This window comes from Fistularia commersonii, chromosome 2, assembly GCF_037954325.1.
Source record: "Fistularia commersonii isolate RoL2024-O1a breed Wild chromosome 2, RoL_Fcom_v1.0, whole genome shotgun sequence".
NCBI classification, from domain to species: Eukaryota; Metazoa; Chordata; class Actinopteri; order Syngnathiformes; family Fistulariidae; genus Fistularia; species Fistularia commersonii.
In genome coordinates, this window is record NC_141285.1 from 18,811,805 (window position 1) to 18,838,080 (window position 26,276).

General features: G+C 38.8%; 3 protein-coding genes across 7 annotated transcripts; 2 read left to right on the top strand and 1 right to left on the bottom strand.

Annotated features, from left to right (window-relative positions):
• Nucleotides 1-40: 40 nt before the first annotated feature.
• edrf1 (erythroid differentiation regulatory factor 1) lies at nucleotides 41-16,549 on the bottom strand. 4 transcript variants are annotated; one of them, XM_086171733.1, is made up of 25 exons: nucleotides 15,904-16,549; nucleotides 15,368-15,576; nucleotides 14,770-14,836; nucleotides 14,550-14,675; nucleotides 14,366-14,451; nucleotides 14,077-14,221; nucleotides 13,889-13,990; nucleotides 12,032-12,153; nucleotides 9,827-9,938; nucleotides 9,579-9,726; nucleotides 9,369-9,480; nucleotides 8,781-8,892; nucleotides 7,747-8,028; nucleotides 7,227-7,299; nucleotides 7,001-7,147; nucleotides 6,724-6,915; nucleotides 5,856-6,056; nucleotides 5,390-5,608; nucleotides 4,599-4,825; nucleotides 4,331-4,489; nucleotides 3,248-3,397; nucleotides 2,919-3,072; nucleotides 2,579-2,694; nucleotides 2,321-2,493; nucleotides 41-1,723 (listed from the first exon to the last, which is right to left on the bottom strand). In XM_086171733.1, the coding sequence occupies exons 1-25, from the start codon at nucleotides 16,000-16,002 to the stop codon at nucleotides 1,537-1,539; spliced, it is 3,720 nt and encodes a 1,239-aa protein (XP_086027859.1). In that variant the 5' UTR covers nucleotides 16,003-16,549; the 3' UTR covers nucleotides 41-1,536. The 4 variants fall into 4 exon arrangements, with proteins under 4 accessions (XP_086027859.1, XP_086027850.1, XP_086027843.1 ...); XM_086171724.1 differs by having other exon boundaries at nucleotides 2,591-2,694; nucleotides 14,327-14,451; XM_086171717.1 differs by having other exon boundaries at nucleotides 14,327-14,451.
• Nucleotides 15,962-20,504, top strand: LOC147236629 (uncharacterized). Of its 2 annotated transcripts, none has more exons than XM_086171754.1 (8): nucleotides 15,962-16,097; nucleotides 17,045-17,211; nucleotides 17,326-17,389; nucleotides 17,475-17,559; nucleotides 17,782-17,855; nucleotides 18,635-18,886; nucleotides 18,996-19,102; nucleotides 19,805-20,504. In XM_086171754.1, the coding sequence occupies exons 2-8, from the start codon at nucleotides 17,124-17,126 to the stop codon at nucleotides 19,891-19,893; spliced, it is 759 nt and encodes a 252-aa protein (XP_086027880.1). In that variant the 5' UTR covers nucleotides 15,962-16,097; nucleotides 17,045-17,123; the 3' UTR covers nucleotides 19,894-20,504. The 2 variants fall into 2 exon arrangements, with proteins under 2 accessions (XP_086027880.1, XP_086027889.1); XM_086171763.1 differs by having other exon boundaries at nucleotides 15,975-16,097; nucleotides 17,016-17,211.
• Nucleotides 20,505-21,051: 547 nt separating this feature from the next.
• tex36 (testis expressed 36) lies at nucleotides 21,052-22,175 on the top strand. The gene is made up of 4 exons (XM_086162941.1): nucleotides 21,052-21,055; nucleotides 21,143-21,261; nucleotides 21,459-21,533; nucleotides 21,616-22,175. The coding sequence occupies exons 1-4, from the start codon at nucleotides 21,052-21,054 to the stop codon at nucleotides 21,868-21,870; spliced, it is 453 nt and encodes a 150-aa protein (XP_086019067.1). The 3' UTR covers nucleotides 21,871-22,175.
• The last annotated feature ends 4,101 nt before the right edge of the window (nucleotides 22,176-26,276 follow it).

Sequence of the window (26,276 nt, forward strand, 5' to 3'; positions counted from 1 at the left end):
AGAGAAAAAATTTTAAAAATATTTCTTTATTGAACAGCAAAACACTGATATAAACATAGTGTGTGGGCACACACACACACACACACACACACACACACACACACACACACACACACACACACACACACACACACACACACACACACACACACACACACACACACACACACACACACACACACACACACACACACACACACACACACACACACACACACACACGCTAAAGCGTCACAAGCTTTGAATATTGCACACTGCTTTTGAAAGAATGGACATGTTTGAGCTTATTTTACTAATTCAGTTGTTAGGCTTAAACCAAGTTTACTCACAGCAGCAGCAGACTTACTAAAACCCCCAAATTCCAATTATACTCAAATCAAAACTTGTATGTATGTCCTATCCTTTTTTCTTACAAAGAGATAGAGAATAGCACAGCCAAAATGTTTTTGATGCAGTATTATTGGACAAATCAAGTAATCTTTGGTAGTCATCAACAAATTCTATGTATGGGAACTCAAAAAATACCATATCACCGCTTTGAGGAATAGTACACCTACAAAGGTATACTTATTCAGCATCTGCTCATCTCCATGCTTATAGAAACATCACCGAACTTTCTAAGTCCACTAAACATTCACAGATTCTCATGCTAAAACATGTTGTCACCTTCCAAAACAAGTGAAGGGAACTGTGAGAAATTTTCAACCTTAACAAAGAAAATATATCTGAATTAATAGCTGAGAGATCCAGGTTTGTGAGAATTTAACCTTGAGGCAAAAAAGGGAAAAAAAAAGGTTTTCAGCAGAAATTTCCGCTATAACTTCAAGTCACATGTATTCTTTAAGACATAAGATACTGCTGTCAGTGTAAACGTGAGCATGTTCTCTGATCAGCTGACTCAAACTTACAGTTGTTGAAGTAAAGAGCAACATTGGAAATTTCTGTTAATGTTCAGTTCCATTTTGAGACATTTTAAGACCTGGATTATAGCTGATGAGCAGTTTATATTTTCATTACATTCGATTTTTTTCTACCAATGACCTTGACTTTTGGGAGGAAAGTGCAATGATGTTTTCCCGTATAATTCTACAAGTTAATGTGACCTATAATAATTATAAGCGCTGTCTAGCTTCGGTGTCCTGCTTTGACACACTAGGAGGAGCCGGGAATCAAACCAGGAATCTTTGGTTCCAAAGATGATTGCTATGCCAAACTGAACTGAATTTCTTTTGGTAAAGAGGTGAATCTTGACCATATGTTTAATTTTTTGGTAAATTCTACTCTGAACGGAGATAAAAATTAAGCAGCCACTGAATTTACAATTTCACAGAAATTTACTGATCATGCAAATTGAAAAAAAATAAAATAAAATAATAATAACCTGATTTGAAAAGGTGCAGGAGGTGAAATCTGCTGTTAAGCTGGACAGTGTTGCCCAAAGCATGTGTCTGTTAATTATGCCGTTTACAACCCTGTGTCTTAACAGTGAGGACAGCTGTTCAGTCTTCCCAAGATATTGACTAAATGTCCAGTAGTTTACATCTTGAGGTTTACATCATGTCCAGAATGAGCTCCTTGGTTATCATCTTCTGCTGGTAGGCTCAGCTGCTGTAGGAGCTCTGTATAGAGTGAGACACGCAGAAGGAGGGTGGTGTTTCTCTCTGCACGCAAAAGCTTTGCATACACAGCCTTGAAGGTTTTCAACAGCTCTTCATCCTTACTGCTGTAATGAAGAAGAGAGGTGAGCACTGTGAGTATTTAAATGACACTGCAATTTTCAGATCTCTGCAATAGCATTTGTTCCATCTTTCATTATGTGAGAACATCTTAATAACTTAAGTGCACTTTCATAGCATTTGTTTTAGGATCTCAATATGGAAGAACTACTGAAATGTTTCCAAATTTAAAAATGAAATCCAAATCCAAAGAGAAGACGCCACACCACAGACTGTTGAGGCCTTAGATATATAAAAATCCGAAATTATTAAGTGTTTCCCAATAATGGAGATCACCCATGTAAATCTGATGAATGGTGTCAGCACTGTAAAATTTAGGATAAAGCTGTCAAGTAAGCCTTTCTGGTGAGTGTCGCATTATCTGGAGAAAAAAAAAAAAATCTGTATCTGTTATACACACGCCATTGTAAAACTAAGTATAGAAATCATCAATCCAACTGAAATGTTAAGCTAAAAGAAAGGGGTGCATCAAATGTTAAAGATCATAGTAAATGGGGGATATTCTCCTGACAGATAATGAAGTAATGCTTACAGTAACTGTTATATTAATTCTATTAGGTTCTGTTTATTAGAAACTCTCACACCTTGGTTTCCGTTTCATTGAAGTCATCAATTTGATGACCTGTAGTAGCAGGGAGGAGAATCGTGACTCAAATAAGCCAGTTAATGTCAACACTTCAGGGAGGTCCAGTCCTGAGGTTGAATCGGAGGCCACATCTAGGGACCCTGCAGATTCAGCGAGGTGCGATTGTGTCAGCTTCAGATCCAAAAGTAAAAGGAGAAGATAAAGGTTAAAATGTGACAAAAAAGGCAACTCCAAGAAGCTTTGCAAGGAAATCTACCTCACTCTGCACCTCCAGTAGGTCTTTCTGAATCAGCTGGAAAGCATGTCTTGTCTCTGCCATGATTTCTAGGGCTCCAGTCAGGCTCTTCAACTTAGCAGCAGTACTGCTCTTACCTATGGAAAGACCAGATTCGACATTACTTGGAACATAGCTATTTTGATATTTTTGAAAAAACATAAAATCTGTTGCTAAATTGAGCTTCACTAGAGTGAAGAGTGAATGTGACATACAGCTTCATTCAAGACATAGACAGAGGATCCCAGCATCGATCCCTAAACCTAAATAGATGACTCCATCTAAATTCTGAGCCACAGGCCCCATGATGAAAACCCTTTACCTGCCATGGTAAATTCAGCGAAGGACACCTTCTCAAGCAGTGTGCGGAGCAACTCGCATGGTGCATCTTTGAGGCTAAGGAACAAACCAATGGCTTTGCTGTAATGAAGCTCAGCCAGGCCACGATGCTGCTTCCGCATGAGTCCATCGCCCACCTGATACACAATTGCAACCAAGAACACAAAAATCCTTAAATTCTCTGAGTACAAAGCTATGATTCTTCAACCTTGTTATTGTTTGTGTTGCTTGTTTTCTTCAGTATTAGAAATGAGCCACAGTATCCAGAGTGAAGATGCACCATCCCTTAATACACTCGTGAGGGTTTCCTACCTGGTTGCGGAAGCAGCTGTGGTACATGGATGCCAAACGGTGGTGGATGGTGGCAGCCCTGTACTGGTATAGAGGCTGGCGAGCAGAATCTGTCTGCAGGTCACAGTACTTTAAGGACTTCATCATTGCCTCGCTCACCTCTCGCTCCATCTGTAAATGCATAGAAATAGGAAATAATTTTACATTTCTAATCCTGTAGGTCACTTTTACATACATTGATATGACCTGTTGTCAGTTTTATGGTTGAGTTAATTTAGACCTGGGGTCTCCAGTGAGAGTTGTCAAGCACGCTCACACAGAGCCACTAAAAAAATAAAATCTGTATAAATATAAAATGCAGAGAAGTTTCTGGGAGACTCATTAGGGATAATCAAACAATTGTTTGGAGGTTATTAATTGGAGGTTACAAAATGTTTGAATGTTGTTTTGTGTTGTGTTTTCATTACATTAAAACTGTCTCTTAGTGAGTTACCTAAAATATGTCAAGCAGATTTAAATGACACTTGATGCAAAGATGAAGCATGAGAACATTAATATTTTAGGATCTATATAAGAATTTCTTCCACCTTTATTTAATGCTGCTTGATGGACATTTTTCGCACAATTTTATTAACGCCTTAAGGGAGAAACAAGGGTTGTTTGAGAAAATTGAGGCATATTTCGAATATATTCAGAGATATCTCCAGATGATGGTTTCAGTAGCAGATTTGCATATAGATGAGTGAGGTACGAGCAATGCCAGAGGTGGTTGTTGAGTCTGTTCCCTGAGCATTGCAGTGTAAGATCTGTACAGTTAGAAATCAAGGCAGCCGAATCTCCGGTGAGATGTGTGGGAGGAAGAACACAGTTTTTCTGGCTGACTCCTCTTTGAATTGCAGATTTGGGTTGTTGCCTTTTCTGTTACTTGCATTGAATAAGCCATGAATTTTAAATGATGCGTGTCAAGGCTCAAAGTTCCTGCAGATTTGCTTAATGGTAGTCAGCAAAGGCCTGCTGCGGTCCGCCTTTGATTTGCAGGATACATGTGGGTGGAAAACAAGTATAACAGGATCAAACGTGAGCAGGGTAGACCTGTGAACCCACCTGGACCTGGGCTTTCCGGGAAAGAGGAGCATAGTCCTGCATGAGCGTGGCCAGGGTGAAGTAAGTAGTGCAAAGCTCCCAGTTCACGCTGTCCCACACGGATGGGTGCTTCTCTCTGCTTGCCAGAGACCTCATAGCCTGCAGATAGTAGTCTATTGCCTGGGATGAGAAAAGTACAAAACTGGTTTTAGAGAGGACTGAAAAATAGAGTTTAAAAGTAAATGGATCAGAAAAATTACGAATAGGCCTAGATTCTAAAGAATGGCACCTTATTGTAATAGAGAGCCTCCTCGGGTGAGAACTCCCCTCTGTTCTGGTCTGCAGAGATGGCACTGTGGGCCTGAGCACAGACTCTCATCAGCCTACCAGTATTGCATAATAGCAATGCTGTGTTTGTACTGTCCCCGATGGCCTCAAAGTCCTTCATGCCCTTCTCGAAGAAGGCAAAACTCTTTTTCCACATTTCCTGTTCTGCTACAGACACTGACACCTTTGCTGGGAATGAGGTAGACAGATAGAGCAGGTTGTAATACAAGAATTATATTCATATCCTATGATCTCGTGTCAGTTTTTCATTTGTCTTATGAAGGATGTAGTACATCTTAATAATAATGCATCTATTTAAGAGACCACTACAGCCGTCAGCTGATTTTGCTAACTTATAATGGATTGGCATTCATAGTGACAACTAGTTAGATCGATAAGCCACCACACTGAATTTGAAATTAAGCAATCAAGATGTGATGTAACTGAATACTTCCACATTTGACTAAAGGTGTTTTAACAAAAATCTGGTATTAACCATGTGAGATCAAAATCATTTTTGGTTGTAACAGGGTATTCATGGATTTCACAACTTAAAGTGACAATCTTATTGGCAATGTGGGCCATGCTGTTCATGAATTAGAAATATACAATACAATCTTTGAACATTTAAGAAAAGATATCAGATTGCACAGCAGTACTTAATGTTAAATTTGTTTAAATGTTTTACGTTAAAGGAATTGACTATTTTTGAAAGTATTCTGTGAGTGAAATCTTTCCTAAATACTAAGTCACCTTCTTTTTCAGTCTGCACTGCTGCTGCTTGATTCATATAGTAGACTCCCATCTCATTGCGAATATTTCCAAGTCTTTTGAGCACTTGAGCCAACTGCTCCGAGGAGTCATCTTTCAGAGCTTCTGAGATAAGCAGCTCATATGCTGCCTCGTAGCACTTATTGCTAACAAAGAGCTGGTACTCTACATCCATGCCCAGGTCAGTTGCCATGTTAAAGGCTAGGAGGGAAAAAACAAAAAAGAAAATAGTTCAGATAAAGTGGTAGACAAATGAACAGAATCATTTGAAGAACACTGCTGTTGCAAGAGATCCCAACATGAACCAAGTGCTTCAAATATTTTTTGATTTGTGAAATGTCTTAGATAAAAAAAAAAAAAAAAAAAACAATCTGCAAACATGACCCTTGGCTCAGGAAGTGTACTATTTAAAGATTTGTGTGACTGCATTGTATCATTTGTGGCTGACCTTGACAGCTACACTCCCTATGTAGACTGTGGAGGATCTCCTGGTCCTCTTTGGTCTGGTAACTGTATTCTTCCAGGTAGGCAGCTCTATTGTTGGCATTCTGGGCCAACATGAGCTGGATGTCCCCACACAGGGAAAGGCACTGGCTGTTGAAGTGCAGCACCTGCGGGTGCAGTGTGCCACTCACAGAACAATAGGCATCTGGACAGAACAAGTAAAACGATGGGAGTGGGAAAACCAAAATGTTAATGCTATAAAGATTTGTTTAATTGTCAAAAAAGGACAAAGAATATGCAATTTTTCTCCCAACCAATATGCCGTTTAGTTACACCTTTTCACAAAATAAGCATATAACTGTGCACAAACTGATTTTTTCATGATTGCTTGATTGGTCTGTGAAATATCAGAAAATGTTGAAAAATGTATCTAATGTCTCCTAAGAGAAGTGGTAAAAGCAGAAAATATTCAAATGTAATGAGATATAATAGAGAATTAATAATTGTTTCATAAATATGACTCCAATTAATTAAACAATAATAAAAATGGTTGGCAACCTTATTTAAAAGTTGACCAGGAATGATTGATGCCCTCGCCCTACACAATAACTGATATTCCCACTGCAAATGGATGGAGTGAAAGAGGACATGAAGTTAGTTGGTCTGAGAGAAGAGGATACAGAGAATGGGGATGGATGGAGGAAATTGATTTGCAGTTGTCCTAAAATTCGTTCTTAAGTTGAGTGTGATCCACATCTTCCCCAAAATGTAATGCTTCTTCACTAGTATATGCTCCAACAAGTAACATGGATATCAGCTTTTTCCAACTGTTCACAAACAAACAGTGTCCTGGGCAGCAAAAACCACCTTACCATAGCACTGCAGAGCTAGCTTGATGTAACGTAAGGCTCTGCCATACTTCAGCAGGTTAGTAGCTGCATCAGACAAAACATAGTAGGCTTTGGAGGCTTTGAGGAAGAGCTGCAGCTTTATATGGTGCTGCCATGAGCCAGGGATCATTCCTGAGCGTGTTGGGTGTTTCTGGTCCATCTTCAAGGATCCCACTGTAAAAACACAGATGCATTTTCAATTCTGTTCACTTTTGTCCTTTGACAGCATGACGCTGGTGAGGAATGACATTGAACTGACCTCTTTCAATGAGAAGAGAGATGCCTTTTTCTGATGTGCAGCTTCCAATTGCATTTCTGTCCTCATATTTAAGGGGAATTGGTGTGTTAGGGTCTGCAGCTGGGAGATCACTCTCCTTCTTGACACTGCTATCCACTGCCTTCAGCCCCTAAACAATGTATTAAAACAATTTGTTACAGCGAATTCTGTATATTTCATGCAGAAACTAAAATCTTGCAGAGACTTTCCTTCAGTACATAGCTCAGGATGAGTCTGCATCTCTCCTCTCTGTCTTGTGAAACAGGGAAAGCACAATTTGGCTGCAGGAATTAGAGAGAATGAAAAGTTACTAATTGAAATCCATTTTTTTTTTTAAAATTTAAAACACTTGTCAATCTGTTTGTTGGGTAATAAATTTTAACGGGTGTCAACATTCCCCATTGTTTTCTAGATATCATTTTCTCACAACTGCTGGTTTATTGCTCTCCACCAACAGTTAACCATGTTAACTATTAAGAAGTCATTTTTTTGTAGTTCTAACACAATTTTATCTTATTCAAAATTCAGTTTATTGTTTATTTACTGGTAATTTTGTTGTAATTGGTTTTGAAAGCAATCAGTCTCTATTTCATTCAAAATAAAAGACAACTGCACACATTTTGCATTTTTCCTGCTACTGGAAAAAAAAAGTAATGTTTCATTGTTTTCAGGACACATAGGACAACTGTCTGTTCAAAGGATAATGTAGAAAAAAAAATGTCACTCACCCTGATCAAGTGAGTGGATTTGTATTTCTCCGGAACAGACAGCTCACCAACTGAGCGAATGACAGCCACAGCTTTACTATCAACCTGTGGGCTGGAGCAGTTACTGTAGGAGCTACTCTCATCACTCTCCTCTCCCAACTCATCTTCCTCCTCTTCCCTATCTTCATCACTGTAGCTGTCCTCTGAGCCACCTGCAGCCCGCAGAGACTCCTCTTCATCCTCTTCAGGAGGCTCATCAAGCTGGAAGAGCTCTGACAGCATGTAGTGGGCTGAAGCTATGATCTGAATAGACAGGACAAAGAGATCATGTCTAGACTCAGGTACAATCAGCATTGTATCTTGGCATTCACAGACTAATTTGTCATGTCATGATTTATTTCCTATGCTTATTGAATAAGGTCTTCACTTCAGACAATTCATAGTCCACGACAATGCAGTTGTTGGGTTTGTCAGTAGAAGTCAGTTTTCACATCTTATTTATTACCCAAACAATTTCCAAAGCATGAGATCATTTAAGTACATCTCATTACAATGACAATTTTTAAGGGCTTGGCCATTTTTAGATTTGGAAGCAAATAGTGTTTTACATATTTGGCAGTATAATGAGGAAAGCCTCCAATGGATTACATTAATTGTCGTCTTTATAGTGAAGCATAGCAGAAATAAAAGGGACTCTTTTTGGCACCAAGAACAATAAACACATAGAAAAGACTACCGTACATCCTGTGAGCCCTCAATGAAGGAATTAAATATCCTCAGCCAGATACCCGGCAGTCACAAATCAAACAATTAAAAAAAGTATGTTAAACATATGTTTTAAGAAAAGTATGAAAATATTTCGGATGTGTAACTTTATGGAAAACTTGACAGTTTGTTTTCATACCAAAAACAATGTTCACTGATTGAGGTTAAGACTCTTGTCACACAGCATTTTAACTGGCAAGTCATACTTGAAAGTCACTATTGATTTAATCTTCTTTTCAACCTCTTCTTAGCTTATCTGAAATGTGCATTGTATTTTTAAATCTACTTACCTGGGCATGCCTGTCCTGATCAAGAAGTTTGACACAGTTTAGGAGCAGAGTTCTGATTGTGCCATAGTGTTTCCTGTTCTGCCGGGCCTTCAGCATAAGGTTGCTCGCCACTCTGAACAGTAATTATACAGGAACTGGAATGTAATGATTTTTTTTTTTTTGATGAAGCAAACACAATGGCTATCTGAAAATATAACTGCACTTTCTAGACAGGCAACTACAATTCAAGTCCCATTAATTAAGTCACATTTCCTGGATAGATGAGGTATGAAGCTATCTAATGAAGGTACTTGGTATGACTTGGTTGTCATAATGTGAGGAAAGCTACCATTTTCTTACTGCTCTAAGCCTAATATTAAATTATACAAAGTCAACAATTTTTGTTGTTCCTGGTTCAGTATTGACTTGCTATGGCAATGTTTTCAAGTTAAGTAGCAGAAAATAAAAAACACCTCAACCTCACTGATCTAACTCCAAAAACAGGTGACAAACCAAGTTGGATGTGGTGTAATATGAAGACATTTCAAACATGTAAAAATAATGTGGACCTGAAAAGAACTACTGTCCAAATGTCTCCCAATTACTTACTTGTAAAGTAACACAGCAACAGGAAGAGTGAAAGGATTCTGACATTTTTCCTCTTCAGCCTCCTCGCACAGAGTAGTAAGATCATAGAGCTTCACAATGTCACTCCCACTAGCTGACAGTTATTGAAAAAAAAAGGAAAAAAATAGATGTCTAGATAATAAGTGCAACCAAGGTTTTTATATAAGTGAAGCAAAAAAAAAACCAACCTACCTTTAAAAAGCCAGTAGGTGTGACCCTCTTTAGTGCAGTTGGACTTAAGGAAGGAGAGGATATTCTGAGCAATGTCTTTTACTACTCTCGTGGAAAATGTTGAATTTTCAAGGTGGGGGATGTCTTCTGTTTTTATCATTTCATATTTCTGCATGGAGTAAAATAGTTATATGCTCAATACAGTGATTTTTTTTACAAAATCAAAAATCACTCAAGTGGTTATAAAATAAAGGGGAAAAGCAGCTTACCTGAACTATACCATTGACATGAAAACACATGACAAGCTCTGGAACATTGCACATCAGATTGTCAAGCCAGTAATCAATTCCTGTCAGAATATTGATTGGTTTATTGTTGTCTCTGGGGAAAAAAAAAAAACAGACAGATGGTCAAAGGATATTCTACATTAGATTAACTGGGGTTAACATCTTCTTCTTCTTCTTCTTTCGGCTTTTCCCTTCAGGAGACGTTAAAGTGAAACTTCTTAGTCTGGATTCTCTGACCTTCTCTCCAAAAAATGTGCTGTTCCTCTGATAGAATCATTCCTGATCCTATCCATCCTGGTCACTTTTAAAGATAACCTCAGCATCTTCATCCCCGCAACTTCTAGCTCTGCTTCCTGTCTTTTCATCATTGTTACGGTTTCTATATAGCATCACTGGTCTAACCACTGTCTTGTACACCTTTCTTTTCATTCTGGCTGATAGTTTTCTATCCCATAGTACTCCTGACACTTTTCTCCACCCATTCCAACCTGCTTGAACCCGTCTCTTCACCTCTTTTCCACACTCTCCGTTGCTCTGAACTGTTGACCCCAAGTACCTGAAATCCTACTCTGTAACTTTCATTCCTCTCCTTTCAAGCGCATACCTCCACCTCTCCAGATTTTCCTCAACCTGTTCTCTGCTCTCACTACAGATCACAATGTCATCTGCGAACATCATGGTCCATGGAGATTCCTGTCTAACCTCATCTGTCAGCCTGTCCATCACCACTGCAAACAAGAAGGGACTCAGAGCTGATCCCTGATGGAGTCCCACCTCCACCCTGAACTTCTCCATTACCCCTACAGCACACCACACCACTGTCTCACTGTCTCCACATTTCCTTATACAATACCAGAGCTCCTCTCTTGGCACCCTGTCATATGATTTTTCTAGGTCTACAAAAACACACTGCAGCTCCCTCTGGCCATCCCTGTAGTTCTCTATTAGGATTCTCAAAGCAAATACTGCATCCGTAGTTCTCTTTCTAGGCATAAGGCCATACTGCTGTTCACAAATGCTCACTTCTGCTCTCTGTCTAGTTTCCACTACTCTTTCCCATAACATCATTGTATGGCTTATCAATTTTATCTCTATAGTTGCTGCAATTCTACACATCCCCCTTATTCTTTAAAATGGGAACCATCACACTTTGCCTCCATTCTTCAGGCATCTTCTCACTCTCGAAGATCCTATTGAATAACTAGTCAGAAGCTCTACCGCTGCCTCTCCAAAACACTTCCACACCTCCACAGGTACATCATCAGGACCAACTGCCTTTCCCCACGTCATCCTCTTCAATGCCTTCCTCACTTCACTTTTGCTAATCTGTGCTACTTTGTGGTCTACAATAGTCACCTCTTCAACCCTTGCCTCTTTAATTTTTCACATTCATCAGCGCTTCAACGTACTTTTTCCATCTTCCCATCACTCTTCTAGCATCTGTAAATACATTTCCCTCTCTATCCTTAATCACCAGGACCTTTTGTACATCCTTCCAATCTTTATCTCTGTTTTGCCAACCTGTATAGATCATTCTCTCCCTCCTTACTGTCCAATTGAGCATTCGCCCTTTGTTTTGCCTTTTCTACCTCTATCTTTACTTTGCGCTGTATCTCCCTGTACTCCTGTCTGTTCTCTTCAGTCCCCTCAGAGTCCCACTTCTTCTAGACTGACTGCTTTCTCTGTATATACTCCTGCACTTCCTCCTTCCACCACCAAGTCTCTTTATCTACTTTCCTTCCACATGATACACCAAGTGCTCACCTACCTGACTCCCTGATAACATTTGCTGTGGTTGTCTAGTCATTTGAAAGCTTTACCTGACCACCCAGAGCCTTTCTCAACTCCTCCCTCAACACCATATAACACTCCACCTCTTTCAGCTTCAGCCACTTTGTCCTCTTGATGTTCATTGTCACCAGAGTCATCCTACAAACCACCACCCTATGTTGTCTTGCTACACTCTCACCTACGACTACTTTGCAGTCAAGCAGGGTTAACAATCAATTTAGAATTCAAAGAATTTAATAATACATTTCCCTCTCTCCTCCTCACATAAATTAAATCAATGTCATTATGTCTGTATATTCCTTGTTGCAACAAAAGAATACTGGGCACAATATGTATGACAATGTCAATTTCTAGTTTCAAGAGGATTTGAAGTGGTAAAAATATAAAGGTTTCAACCTGAGTTTTAAACTGACGGCTGGATAGCGACCACCTCCAAAAATAGGCATGTTAGACCCAACTAACATGTGGATGTCTTCAAATGTCCACATAATGTTTCGCACAAAGTCGTTTCTTAAGCCCTATAAGGAAAATCAATTTATTACAAAAAGCCATATTTGCAAGAAATAACAATAAAATGTAGTTCAAAATTCACCTACTATTCAGAACAAAATTGTTTGCAGTAATGACAAACACAATTCCCATTAAATTTACATTACACATTTATAAGGGTAATTTTCGAAGCACTGTCAGGTCAATGAGTATTGGATCACCCTGATTTTGCAGGTTCTCCCACTTAGAAATCATGGAGGTGTCTAAAATTTTCATAATTGGTGCATTTCCACTGTGACAGAGAATCTAAAAAGAAAAAAAAAAAAATTGGGAATCATATTGTATAATTTGTTAATTAATTTGTAAATTACAGGGTCAAATAAGGATTTGATTCCTTGAGTCAAACAACTTGATTATTATGTATAGAAGCCTTTGTAAACAACTACAGAGGTCAAACGGTTCTTGTAGGTCTTCACCAGGTTTGAACACACTGCAGCAGGGATTTTGGCCCACTCCTCCATACAGATCTTCTCTAGATCTCACAGGTTTTGGGGCTATTGCTGAGCAATACGGAGTTTCAGCTCCTTGCAAATATTTTCTATTGGATTTAGGTCTGGAGACTGGCCGGACCACTCCAGAACCTTGATATGCTTCTAACAGAACCACTCCTCAGTTTTCCTAGCCATGTGCGTCGGGTCATGTTGGAAGACCCAGCCACGACCCAGCTGTAATGCTCTGAGTGGGAGGAAGAAGGTTTTTGCCCTATATCTGACAATACATGGCCCCGTTCATCCTCTCCTTAATAGAGAGTTGTCCTGGCCCCTGTGCTGAAAAACATCTCAGATAATGATGCTTACACCCCCATGATTCACTGTATGTATAGTATTATTGGGATGACATTCTTCTTCTTTTTCCTCCGAACATGGCGAATGGAGTTAAGACCAAAAAGTTCTATTTTGGTCTCATCTGACCACAAAACTTTCTCCCATGTGTCCTCTGGATCATCCAGATGGTCCATGGCAAACTTCAGACGGGCCTTGACATGGGGAACCTTCTGTGTGATGTATGGTTATAAACCATTACGTCTCAGTGTTTTACTGATAGCAGCCAATGACAGTAGTCCCAGCTGTCTTCAGGTCATTGACCAGATCCTCCCATGAAGTTCTGGCCTGAGTTTTCACCTTTCTTAGCATCGTTGATACCCCACGAGGAGAGATCTTCCGTGGGGCCCCGGTCCAAGGGACAATGACAATCATCATTAGCCTCTTCCATTTTCTGACAGTAGCTCCAACAGTTCTTTTTTCACCAAGCAGCTTGGCAATTGCTCTGTACCCCTTTCGAGCTATGTGAAGGTCAACAATTTTGTCTTTTGACAGCTCTTTGGTTATACTCATGTTGGCTGCTACACTTTTGACAGATTGTGAGGTGCACCGGTGTCTTTAAAGAAAGCTAACAACCTAAAATAGGGGCTTCTTAATTAGAATGATGAGCAGAGTTAGTTGGATACTTATAAGCAGAGGAACATGTCTTTGAGGGTCAGAAATCTGTCTGAAAAAAAATCAAACACTTATTTGGCCCTGCAATTTACACATTAATTGTTAAAAAATAACAAAAAATCATACAATTTGATTTTGTTTCTGTCTCTCACAGAGGAAATGCACCAACAATGAAAATTTTAGACCCCTCCATGACCTCTAAGATTGAGAACTTGCAAAATCAGAGGGAGATCAAATATCTCCTCTTAAAATGAAAGGTTTGTGGTACCTGACTATTCTCTCCTTCATTGAAGAGTGTTGGAAGGTTTTGCTCCTTCGGCAGGGATGCCACTTGGCCCAAAGCAAACTGGCTATCCACAGAAACACTTTCCTGGAAATTCCAAATCAATTTTGTTTTTCCAGTAGCTTCTTTCAGATTATTGCAGTTGGCTGGTATGTTGAGCAAATAGCAGATACCTGTTTACTAGTGGATGCTTCTGTGTCAGAAGGTGCACTGGTAAAGGCAGTGGGCCATGTGGAGCAAAATTCCTCCGACCCTCCCTCGTCATCTCCTTCATTCAGGTTGTTGGGAACAGGCTCAGCAGACCCATCACCGTTTATACTACAGAATACACATAAATTGTCAAATAAAATCCACCTTTAAATTAAGCATAATTGAAATCTAATGAAAAAGTTTTTCATTGTTTAACTTAGGTCAAAAATTCACCTATAGTAAAGGAACTTTGATAGGATGGCTTTCTGATACCAGTGTTCTTTACTCTTCTTTTTCCTCTGCCATTTCTGATCCATCAGCCGCTGATAGAACTCCTTCAGCCAGGTCCAATCTCCTGTCTATGTAACACAAAGACATGTACACAAATACATATTGGTTCCATCATGAAATCTGGGACCAAACTTAAAAAAAGGGAAAAAAAGGACTCCTGCTTTACCTGAGAGGATCTCATAAATAGCTCTTGAATGTCCAACTCGTCTAAAAGCAGGGTCCGACCAACGCGGTGCACAGCCATACTAACATGGGACTTGCTGTAGGGAATTTTCAGAAGCTTCTTGATGTTCTGAATGTGTGAGACAATACCCTTTGTTAAGTTTTAAATGCATTAGAAACAAAGAAAGACCAGAAGTTCTTTATTTTTGGAGAGTTTCACCCACCTCCGAGTCTGAAACCACATCGACATCATCCCCAATGCAATCAATGAAATCATAGGCCATCCCAAAGCTACAAAAGAATATTTAGAGATTATCACTATCCGTTCTGTTCTATTTTATATATACCGGATGATACTTCCGGTATCAATATGGTTGAGGACATGACATGGGAATTACCTGTGTTGCATTTTTTAAACAAGTCTTCAGTTCTGTAATATTAGTGTTGGAGTGCCCTCTGTTGTCTGACATTACAAACTGTCTCTGCAGAAGTTGTGAGTGCGTTCAGGCAAATATTTGCACAGCATTTTCGAGACAGATGATGCATATATATTAAAAAATAAAAAGGCAAATTAAGCAGAAAACAAAGTATAATCAGTCGATAGGCAAAGAATGATCTTAGCCTTTACAAAGTATTACAATTTTGCTGCTCATTTTGGGACACAGATTCTCTCAATGTCATCAAATTAATTTTAAAAAATAGGCACAGAGCCTTATTAAACTACAACCCTACTGAAAGAACCTACAGACTGGCTATATACCTTCTATTTCATATAAAGAACTGTAAAGAACAGAATATATATACCTACATATATATACATACCTTGAAAAGGGCTTGCTTTTACTACTAGAGCCTAACACTGTGGTGCCAGCACTGCCCAGCTGAGTGTTTTCTCTCAGCCAGTTGGCAGGAGGCAGCTTGAGGTCTGTTTTCTCCTGCAGCAAAGCATAGCTAGTGGGTGGTGGGGCAGCAGAGTATTTGACAACAGCACAGCTCTTTATTTCGCTGTTTCCAGGAACTATGGTTGAGTCCTACAAAAAAGGGAGGAGGTAGGAGACTGGATTAAAGGTTGTAATATAATTGAGTATTATCTTAAGAGTTTTTTGTTCTATGTGACACAGGAGAAAGTATATGATACACTATATCATGGGGAAATCATAGATTAGCAGAGGGAAGCCCACATATGCTACAAAACTAAATCAACTGGATATAATTTAGTGCAAGTAATTGTCCTACTAAGGGATATTTACAATTTCTCTTATGAAAAAGACAACCTATTAATATTTCCAACAATGTTTTGTATTGGGCTTGAAGTGACCCCAAGAAAGATGGAAAGCAAATAACATGAGAACACTCACATGTTTGCTGTAGTCTCCGGCACACACAGGACCACTTGTTTCTTCATTGGCGTTATCCCAGGGTACCCCAGGTTCCCTGTCCCCAGCAGAATCACTCATCCTGGACTCACACTTCTTAAGTCATGGACACATTGGTGGTCTCTTGATAAGCAAGCAGTTTTCCGCGACGTCAGGAAAGCACGGACAATCTAACGGTACGTGCTGTTCGCAAATCCTTCATGTCGACAGAATTAGTATTATTACTTCAAGTGCTAGCTTGGCAAGCTAGCTCTTTAGCAACGCGAACATACGCACAAGTGAAGTTGTTGTCACGCAATTTACTATTCCAGCGAAACAACACTTACATGGTTTAGTTGCTCGAAAAACGAATACCCTTTACATTTGTTAAATATAATTTAACTTCAGCTTTTTCTCTCCCCATCACTAGCCAGTCTTGTCACTTGTCAAAGCATTCCTAGAGTCCTTTGCAAACGCACGGTTCGAGCGAGCGAGCGAGTATTAAAAGTGCATCGACAGAACCGAATCAGTTCGAATTAACTTCAAAAGTGTGTTCCGTGGAAAGAGTGTTAAAGCTGCAGTCTCCTCGGGGGGAAAGGATTTTAAAAAATAAGAACCGATAAGCGATAGAGAGAAAAAAAAGAAAAGTTCCGAAAATAAACCGGAAGTACTTTCATATCTGTCAGGTTAGTTTCCAGAAAGGTTTAGCGTGTTCTTTCCCATTCTATCGGCTTTTATTTTGAAATTTCTAATGGGCCGAATGGTAGTTTCTCTACATAAAGCTGTACAACTAATCTGTTTTTAGATATTATATTATATTATATTATATTATATTATATTATATTATATTATATAATTTCTCCGAAAATATAAATTCTCCAGAACTATGCAGACATTTGTTTATGGGTTGGTTTTTATGCTTTTATATAATGATGCGTCTAATTTTTAACCTTGTACACTTTGAATAGGAGCCTTCTTCTGTTGTAAAAATGGCAATTTCCCCTTGGAAATCAATAACGTATTATATTATATCATATTATATTAATTGGAAATTCCATCAGCTAGCAGCTGACTGAGAAGGGAGGAGCTGTGACGTTCAGCTGTGAATTTTTTAGGACTCGTCGCTTCTTTCTCTCACGCAAAGTGTAAGCCGGGACGTGCGGGGAGGAACGGAGATCCGAGAGGGGGAAAGTGATCGAATTGGAAGCACCGTGTGAAATTCAATGGGAAGCTGGAAGAACCATGTGCGCGCTCAGCTGCTCCACAGGGACCAGGCGGAGAAGGTCCCCTACGCCGGCGTCTTTACGAGCTGTAAGTTTCTCACGTCTCATTTCATCGATCAAACCATCACACTCGCGTCTCCTGACTTGTGTCCCCGGCGATATTGTGATCTGATGACAAGTTTATTCTTTATTCTTTTTAAAGTGTCGCTGTTGGAAGAACGGTTTGAGATCCGCCAAAGATTCCTGGAGGATGTCCATGCGGAGAGGTTCGAAATGCAACCAATCTCTGTTGCGTCAAAGCTGTAGATCCTTCGGTTCTACAACGGTTATATTTATTTCTTATTGTTACAGTTTAAAGCGAGGCGAAAAAGCAGCTGGGGCTCACGAAAGACACCTTCGACTCCAACTCAGGGAGACCGAACATCTGGCTGACAAGGTGAGCGGACAAAAGGAGAACTGAAGGGGAAATGCTCCAAAACAAAATACTTTTTTGACTCTGATGAGTAATTTCAATGCTTGCGGCGTAGATTTTTAAACAATAACAGTAACATTTTGGAAAATTAACAAAGATCTGTCTAATTGCTGCTTATATATTGGTGCATGTTTAGACCTTTAACCATGTATAATATTCCCTTATCTATTCTTTGCATCACCTTAGCTGTCTCAGACTGTCTCTGATCTGACCACTGTCCTGCATTTGAAAGAGGCGGAAGTACAGTACTGGCGGTCTCGGTAAAATACTCTGATATGGTTGTAGTGTTTCCTTTTTTTTTCAACAAGAAATTACTTTTGTTTAGGGTTATATGCATATGTGCTGCGAGCAAAATGTCTTAAATGTATTAAAATGCAGATACGCCCTATGAAACATTTCCCTTACTTTGAGGCATAGACAGATGTTGCATTTATTTAAAACCCCAAATAAGATTTTTATCAATATTCCATGTTGGACTGAAGTGTAATAATTCATAAGAACTATTATCACATTGACTTTTGACATCGGGAAGATGTTGGATATTCACTCCCAGGCGACTCAACTTAACAACACATAAACATCAGCTGCTATTAGTTCGTTAAATAAGTTAAATAAAATTATCTATTGGCAATAGATGTCTTGCCAGCACAAACACCTACCTTAATATTAGTTGAACCACGGCTAACATACACACACCTATATCTATAAAAGGTTGATAGCAGCTGATTAAAAAATTAAAAAATAAAAAGATGACTTCTGTATCATTGAAGCTCTTGTATGGATGTTAATTTTGCTACTCTGAGCATATAATGACCATTTAGTTTGATGGTGCTTTTATGGTCACCAGTTAAGTCCTAAACTGGACTATATATAATTGTCCAAATTGGTCACATTCACCATGGGCCTATAAAAACAACTAATCCCAATACCTTTTTTATCTGACATTACTCTTGAGTGATAGATGAGTTCATGGCTTGTAGAAATTTCAATGAGATTTTTATATGAGAAATCATAATCTCCTTCTGTGTCTCTTTTGCAGTGCTTCTCACCACCAGCAGGAGGCACTTAATTCGGCAAAAGGAAGTAAGACCCTGAAGGAGACACTTTCAGAATATGAGTTCACCTTTGAATGTCAAGCCAAAGAGTTGGCAGGTCTTCAAATGGAGAAAAAAGGACTGGATGATTCACTGCAACAAGCTTTGAGAGACCAGGAGGGACTCTTGCAAAGATGGATGGAGGAGAAGCGAGATGAGGCAGACAGGTTGAATAAGTACAATGATACACAGGAAAGGTGAGACAAAGCTGTGTGATTCTGCATGAATTAGAGTAAAACACCTATGCACTCTCAAAAACAAGTGTAAGATTTGATGTGATTATGTGTATTTCTTGCTTATGTCCAGATGGCAGCATTTGGTGAAACAGCTAAAGAAGCATCTCCAAAGGGAATCCAAGAAATGTTCTGATTCCTTTGCTGCTGAACCTTGGATTAGTACACCAGAGAACCAGAGTAAGAATCAATGTTCTCATTACAGACTTTTGTCAGACATACAACATAATTTATTAGGACGTAAAAGTGTGAGTTCAACACATACCGATCTAGATTGGCTTCACATTGAGATCAAGACGGTGTTTTCATCATGACTCTCCTCACACAATGGTCGTTGATGCGATTCTAAATTGTACAAAACATTAAGTGTACCATTGATTGAGTAGCCTCCATTGGTGAAGGGCTGACTCCGCGCCAGTGACCATCAGTAACACCATGTCCTCAGATAATGATAACATTTAAAAGTGTGCTTGTGGGAGTGCACAAATCCATTAAATCAAAACCTTGACAGCAACAAAAGGCCTCCTGTAGTCCCAGAATGATCACTTGAACACTGAGGTCTATATTTGTAGTGAAGCAGAACAAAAACTGTCAATAGCAGAGAGATTTTTTCTGTCTTTCTAATCTGACTAATTGGGTACATTGTTCTGGGTTTTTTTTTGTTAATAGGTCTCAATGGGGAAACTCTTCATATTCAAATTCATATTTCATTGTATTTCTTATTCTTCCTCCTTTCTACTATTATCTATTACTGTTATGTTTTTTACTTGAAACTCTGGCACAACAATTTCCTTCGGGATTAATAAAGTAGTTCTCATCTCATCTCTTACACCTTTTCAAAAATTCAATTCAAATTTTTACCTATGCTTTTCTTGTCCTCAGTGGTCCCCAGCAATCAGCAGTCCTCAGAAGGCATTAGTACAACTAATAAACATCGGAGCCAATTTTTCTACACTTTAGCCAAAGTCTAAAGTCTAGGCCATTTTGGATCTTGAGGAGAAGTCTAAACACAAGGACTACCACCATTGTTCAACTCCCCAGTATACATGGAAAGAATCCCCCATTTGGAGTGACTAAGGAGTGAGTTAGGGCAAACTGCAATGTATTTTATAAGGTTACTAAAATACAGTTTAAAATGTATTCTCTTAAAGTGTTGTTCAACTTTTGACAAGATTCCCAATTTTCATTGACTGCTTTAAATGTCACACTGACCTCATTAACTTTGTTGTTGTTTGTCTGAAAACTCTTACCTCATGACAGTTCTTATCAGGTGTTGCCACACCAGACTTATTGACCATGTTTAGAATAGACCTTTGAAGTTATCACTGTTTTTACTGGAGAAAAAAAAAAATTATATCTATATGCACATCAAGGATGTTTAATTCCCCCTTTGCATTTGTAAGGGATACTGAAAATGGATGTCTTATTCTTGACTGTTTTAAAACATTTTTAAATAGATTTTTTAATAATTAACATGGCAAAATAAAATGTAAGGTACCCTCATTAAGATAAGTAATTTTTTTGTTTTTTTCATTTATATGTTTTCCTCAAATTTTGTGAAAAATAAAATCATGAACATCTAGTATCATGACCTTAATCATTTTGTGCTGTACTTCTTGTTGAATCTGCCACTTTTGTCATCTATTGAGCTTAATTTGCCTTGTTGTAAATAATTCTATTCATTGTAAATCTCAAACACTTTGACCTCATTGGCACATCGGCAGCCCAGCATTGTGGCTCAGATTTGTCCTCCAGGGTAAAAACAGATTTTCTACCTATTAACAAACAAATGAATAAATAAACAACTGAACATTCATACATTGAACTTAACCTTGGAACATTTGGTTAAAAATCATGCACCTCTTTATTGGTATTATGCATTATTGGTATTATTTTCTATTTCTTTTCCCATCAAATCAGGTTTTGTGTCTCCACAACAAACTGAGGTAACTTTTCAGGTTGTTGGTTTACAGAATGTTTCCATAGCCACCAATGTTTGTTTTAGTTGTCAAGTAAGCCAGGTTGTGTGAGACATTTATGAAACTTAACACAGTGAACTTAGTAGTGTCTTTCCAAACTACTGAAATGCTTAAAGGTGGCAAATGTTTTTCCATGAGTAGTGATTCTAAATGGGTAAGAGAGCCTTCATTTTATCAACAGATATGCGATTATATTGGTCTTTACACCTTTAATTTTTTTTCTCTCAGTTTGCTCATCCAGAAAGAAATGAGACAAGAACTCACAAGACTTCCACAAGCACTGGGGAAATGCTGAGTCAGGTGAAATCGTTGCCAGAAGCTCTGAGCTTTGAATGCGATCCGAAATGGAAATCTAAGCAGGTGTGTGTTTGTGTTTTTGCCTGTAATTCACATTCTAATCCTGTTGCTCTGGAAGCCTTTAAAATACACTCTGGCATGTCCTACAAAAGCCTATCTAGGATAAAGACACAATTTGCCATTTAATCCCTTTCCACTTCAGTGCAGTATTTATTCATACTTGTGTCCTGTTTTGCCTTATTCACTGTTTTTCTTTACAGAATTCCGTGATGTACCCTTACTCTGACCATGACAACAAGTATGCCTTAAAACAAAATATCTTGGTTTTCAACAATGTGAGTATAACAAGGGCATTATTAGAATTTTATCTCATCCACAGACGTCCTTAAATGTGAAAAGTATGCCCTTGCACTTCAGGGTGTGGGACGAAGGAAGTGTCTTGATGAGCGCAGGCATCACAACTCCCATTTCTGTCTGAGCCACAGTGGAGCTGACACAAGCACTGAAGAGACTGCAATTCACCTCTCAGCCTACCAAACTGACTTTGTGGTGCGGCAGGCTGATAATGTCCAGCCTCGCACCAGGAGGTTCCCACGCAACCACAAGAAAAAGTGTGTTGATGCGGCCTTGGAAATGGCAGGTGATCAGTTCATGTGGTTTGGAAAGATCTGAGTTTAACAGTAACTCCCAGCCACTCAGTCTTCCAAACTCCGAGATACATCTTGGACATTTCGTTTCATCAACTAACTTAGACACATTTAAACGGATGAATCAGAGAAATCAGCAAGAATCAAGGTATCCTTATACAGCAATGTTTTATTTATCTACAGAGGCATTACAAAATGTTATAAGGTTTAGTTAATTTACTTAAATGGTCAATTCATCAAATTGGAGCTGCAACTTTAAATCAAACAATTAAACAGTTTTTTGGGTGAAAATTAATTTGAAATTCTGAAATCTCAGCTCATTATATTGAATACCGGTATTTAAAATTTATTTCCCTTTCAATGTCATGAAATTGAATATGTTTGGGTTGTGGCAATTAATGACATCATAATGGATTTTATGACAGAAATATTGACAAGAACATTGACAGAAAACCTTGGAACACTGAAAAAGTTCAGTGATTGTGTTAAGAATGTAAGGATAAAAAAAACAACTATATAAAAATGCTTTTTTTTTCTCCACAATTCATATAGAGAAATAGTTTGAGTGTGACTTTTGTCACTTGTCTGATGTTCATAGAGGTATCAAGAAGAAATTAGTAAATATCCAAACGTTCTGGTATGCAAAACAAAAAAATGCTCTGTAAAAATAAAGTGAGGATAGATCTGAGAAATGTAAAGGTTTATTCATATTCTGGATCAGTAACTCAGAATTCTGGGTGTTTTTTTTATAACCTATAAACACAAAATAACAATTAATATGTGTTAAGAGCCTGGCTCATCTAAAGTAACAGTTGTTCAACATTTGGCCACAAGAGAGCAGCAGGTCTGCATGAATTCTCTAAAGTACCTCACAGCAGTGAGGTAACAATTATGTGTCAATAAATATGAATATGAATATAAATGGAGAGACAATTAGAAGAGAATTGGAAAATAGCAAAAGACATCCACAATTAAATAGACAGCAGAGAGAACAACAACAGCAAGAACATCAAGAATAAGAATGGACAACAGAATGGAGAGAAAAAAAAGACAGTAAGTGTGAAGATAGACAGCCAAAACTAAATGACAGCAGAAACAGTGACAATAGCAATGACAGGAATAAAATAAGAAGACAAATATAGGCAGGATGCAAGTGGGCTGAGAACAACAAGAATAAAAAAGACAACAGAGTTAGGGTATGACATGCGAATGGGTGAGGTAGTGAATGGGGTGAGGTAGTCAGGTTGTAGTAGCACAGATGCACCTCCAGCCGGCCTGAGTTGTGTACCGTCCAGACTGCTGTTATGCAGTCTGATGGCCGTGGGCACAAAGGAGCGTCTAAAGAGTTCAGTTCTGCAACGGGGTGGGATGAACCGTTGGCTGAAAGAGCTGTCCATCAGCCACAGATCATCATGCAGGGTGTGGGAAGGATTGTCCAAGATAGCTCCATGTTTGTCCTCCACCCTCCCCGCCATCAGTACTTACAAAACTTAACTAATTCTGCAAAGTACATACTTTTTAAAATAATGCTAATGGACAAATAAATTGGTGCAGAATCTTATTTTTAAGCAAAACATCAAATGGATGCACTGGTTGATATGAGTCATAATCTTAATGTTGTGAGGCAACAGGTTCAGTATGTATATGTGTTTACCTTTGTTGAGAGAAGGTAGCGTGGGAGTGATAGAAAAGCTGCACTTAAATGATGAGTATGCCCGACCACTCTCCCCAATTGCTGATGTTTTCTCCAGAGTACATTCTGACCAGCTGCTTTCTTTCTCTGAGCACCCACCAGAGAGATGTTTTTTTTTTCCCCTCACAGGCTTTCTCCAGGCTTTAGTAATTAACTGATCCCCACACAGTCCCAACCTGGGGATTTCTTTCACTTTTCAAAGGTGAAGTAGATGTCAAAGATTTTAAACAACAAGTAGGAAGGCTGTGAGAAATCCATCTGGAACTTCTCCAGATTTCACTAAGAGGTGTTCTCATGCACTGATGCCAAAAATTCTGATCCCCTGATACAGGTGCACAACTAATACCAAGTTTGTTGGGCTTTCCAGTTGTTTCGCCCATGCTTTGGAGGCGCAAAAAAAAGATGCACATGTGAAGTGCTACTACACTGCAATAATGGGACCATATAGCCATGCCTCAATTTAGCCAAATTTACTTTAAAAGAAGTACAGTGTGTGACATGACATTTTATTAATGAATAGCACCTGTGCTTGTGTTTAACATGTGATACTGTCTGGTCTGGACTGCTTGTCGGCCCCCTCTATGCCCCTATGGGCGTTAAAAATTTCCAGTGGAGCAGCCACCAGACGGATAACTCCCTGGCACTGAAGTCACCAACACTTCATTATAAGAAACCCTCATTATCTTTTTGTAAGAATGCTGGGGAGGCGTTTTAATACTTCACAGGCGAGTGAGACCTCTAAGGGGAACATGCTAAAGTAGAGCGATGATCATTACAGCTGAAAGTGCTTTTGTGTTTGTATATGTGTGAACGCATAGCTTATTGCATGTGTCATGTTAGGCTGTCATACATGTCTTGCCTCGTAGAACCAAGAATATGCTTAATAAAGTTGCTCTCTGTATTATCAAATCTTCTCACAAGGACAGAGGGTACATCTCGGTAAACAAGCATTCAACCGCCAAAAGCCATGCACTTCATGAATATTAAATCAGACACTTTGAATCCTGCCTCTTTGGTGTTCGGAGACTCCAGTCTGGATTCTTACTATTTGCTGTGATTTATTCACAGGTGCCTGTGTCTCTTTGATGTGTTGAGAGGTTTTGCACCTGTTGGAGGGGAGGAAAATAAAGCTTTGAAAACAAGAGGTGGATTTGCCATACTGTAGAAATAACTGCAAGAAGGAAGATTTGTGCTACATTGTATGCGTATGTTTTTTTTTTTTGGTTTGTTTATTTTGTTTGTTTTTAAAGGCTCTTCTGTTTTGACACCAGGTGCAGAGCAAAATGTTTTTGTTTTCTCCATACTGAATCTAGATTTTTGGTTTTCAATTTTGGCATCTGTTCTAACCCAACAAAGCTGTGCATTCTGTCCATTACCTATTCATTGCAGATGTGTCATGAATAAAGCATTGCCATGGAGATCCTGCTCTTAAATTACATGTTTCAAAAGGTTTTATTTCTTTTTAGTCTCACTGCTGTGTTTTTATTATCTTTTTTTTTTAATGCATTTTCCTTTTTCTCTCTTTTGGAAGCATTTTATAAAAAATGTCAAGGCTTGTTACATGACCTTTCCTCAAGGGCCCCATTTCATCCAGTTCCAATATTTGGAATTCTGCCCGAACCACAATGTCACCACAGTCACCACATTGTCCAGAGTCTACGTACTGTGCTTACCTGTCCAACTTAAGGCTCCTCCCATCCGAAAATCAGTCCATTTACAGCAGCTGAAATTCTCGGTCTGTGTCGCTGTTCAGAGTACCAATTGCTTTGATTCCTTTGCAGCAGCCCAGAGTCCTTGTTCCAGTAATGGTCATCAGTTCTCCAGAGGCCAAGGTCAGTTTTAAAGGTTCCTGGTGATCTCATTTTCCCCCTTGATAAGCTTCTGCTATGAAGATCACCAGGTGTGTATTTGTGTGTCTACATGTGTTTAGACGAGCGGCTTAATGCTTGTTAGACGCAGACCTCTCACTGCAGCTGTGAGATTCAGTGGCCTGGGATCTTGGCATTGAGCACAGCTGCAAACACTGTCTCCCAAGACATATCTTTGCAGCAAATCATATTCCTCCGTACAAAGCTCCAACCACATTTTGCATACAGATACAGATAGCATATAATTCGAGTTCATTGCAAACAATGACCAATCTGCTGCACACATTTCACTTGAAACTTTATGAGAAGGAAGAAAATGTATCCAAAGTTCTCCTGGTCCGTAAAAATAGCTTTTAAAATTGATGATGTGGCATAACCGCAATATAAAAGAAGAAATTTACGGCACTGAAAAGCTATAGAAATTCCTGCTAAACACCACAGTTTACATTGCGCTGTTCCTCTCTCTTCACTTGGCTTCCCAATTGTGTTCATACATTTGAAAATGGGGCAAAAATGTCAATGAATTTTTAGCAAGCAGAGGTCCAAAGGATAATTACTTCAAGAATAATTATTTTAGTGTTATGAAAACTGCAAATAGATCATCTGAGGTACAGTTAATCATTCAGACCATAGTTTGACCGAACATTTGATTTTTTTCATACAATACAATTTTCAGTTATATTTCTTTTAATCAACACTAATATGTAATGTTTTTAACATATTTATTAGCCATGACTGCTGACACATTTGTGTTTGCAACTTATTACCTATTTTGTATGTCAGAAGCTGACAAGAGTTTTGTGTAGCTATGAAAAATGAAAAGCCACGTTAATTTGTGGTCATTTCCTTACAATATGTTTGTGATACTGA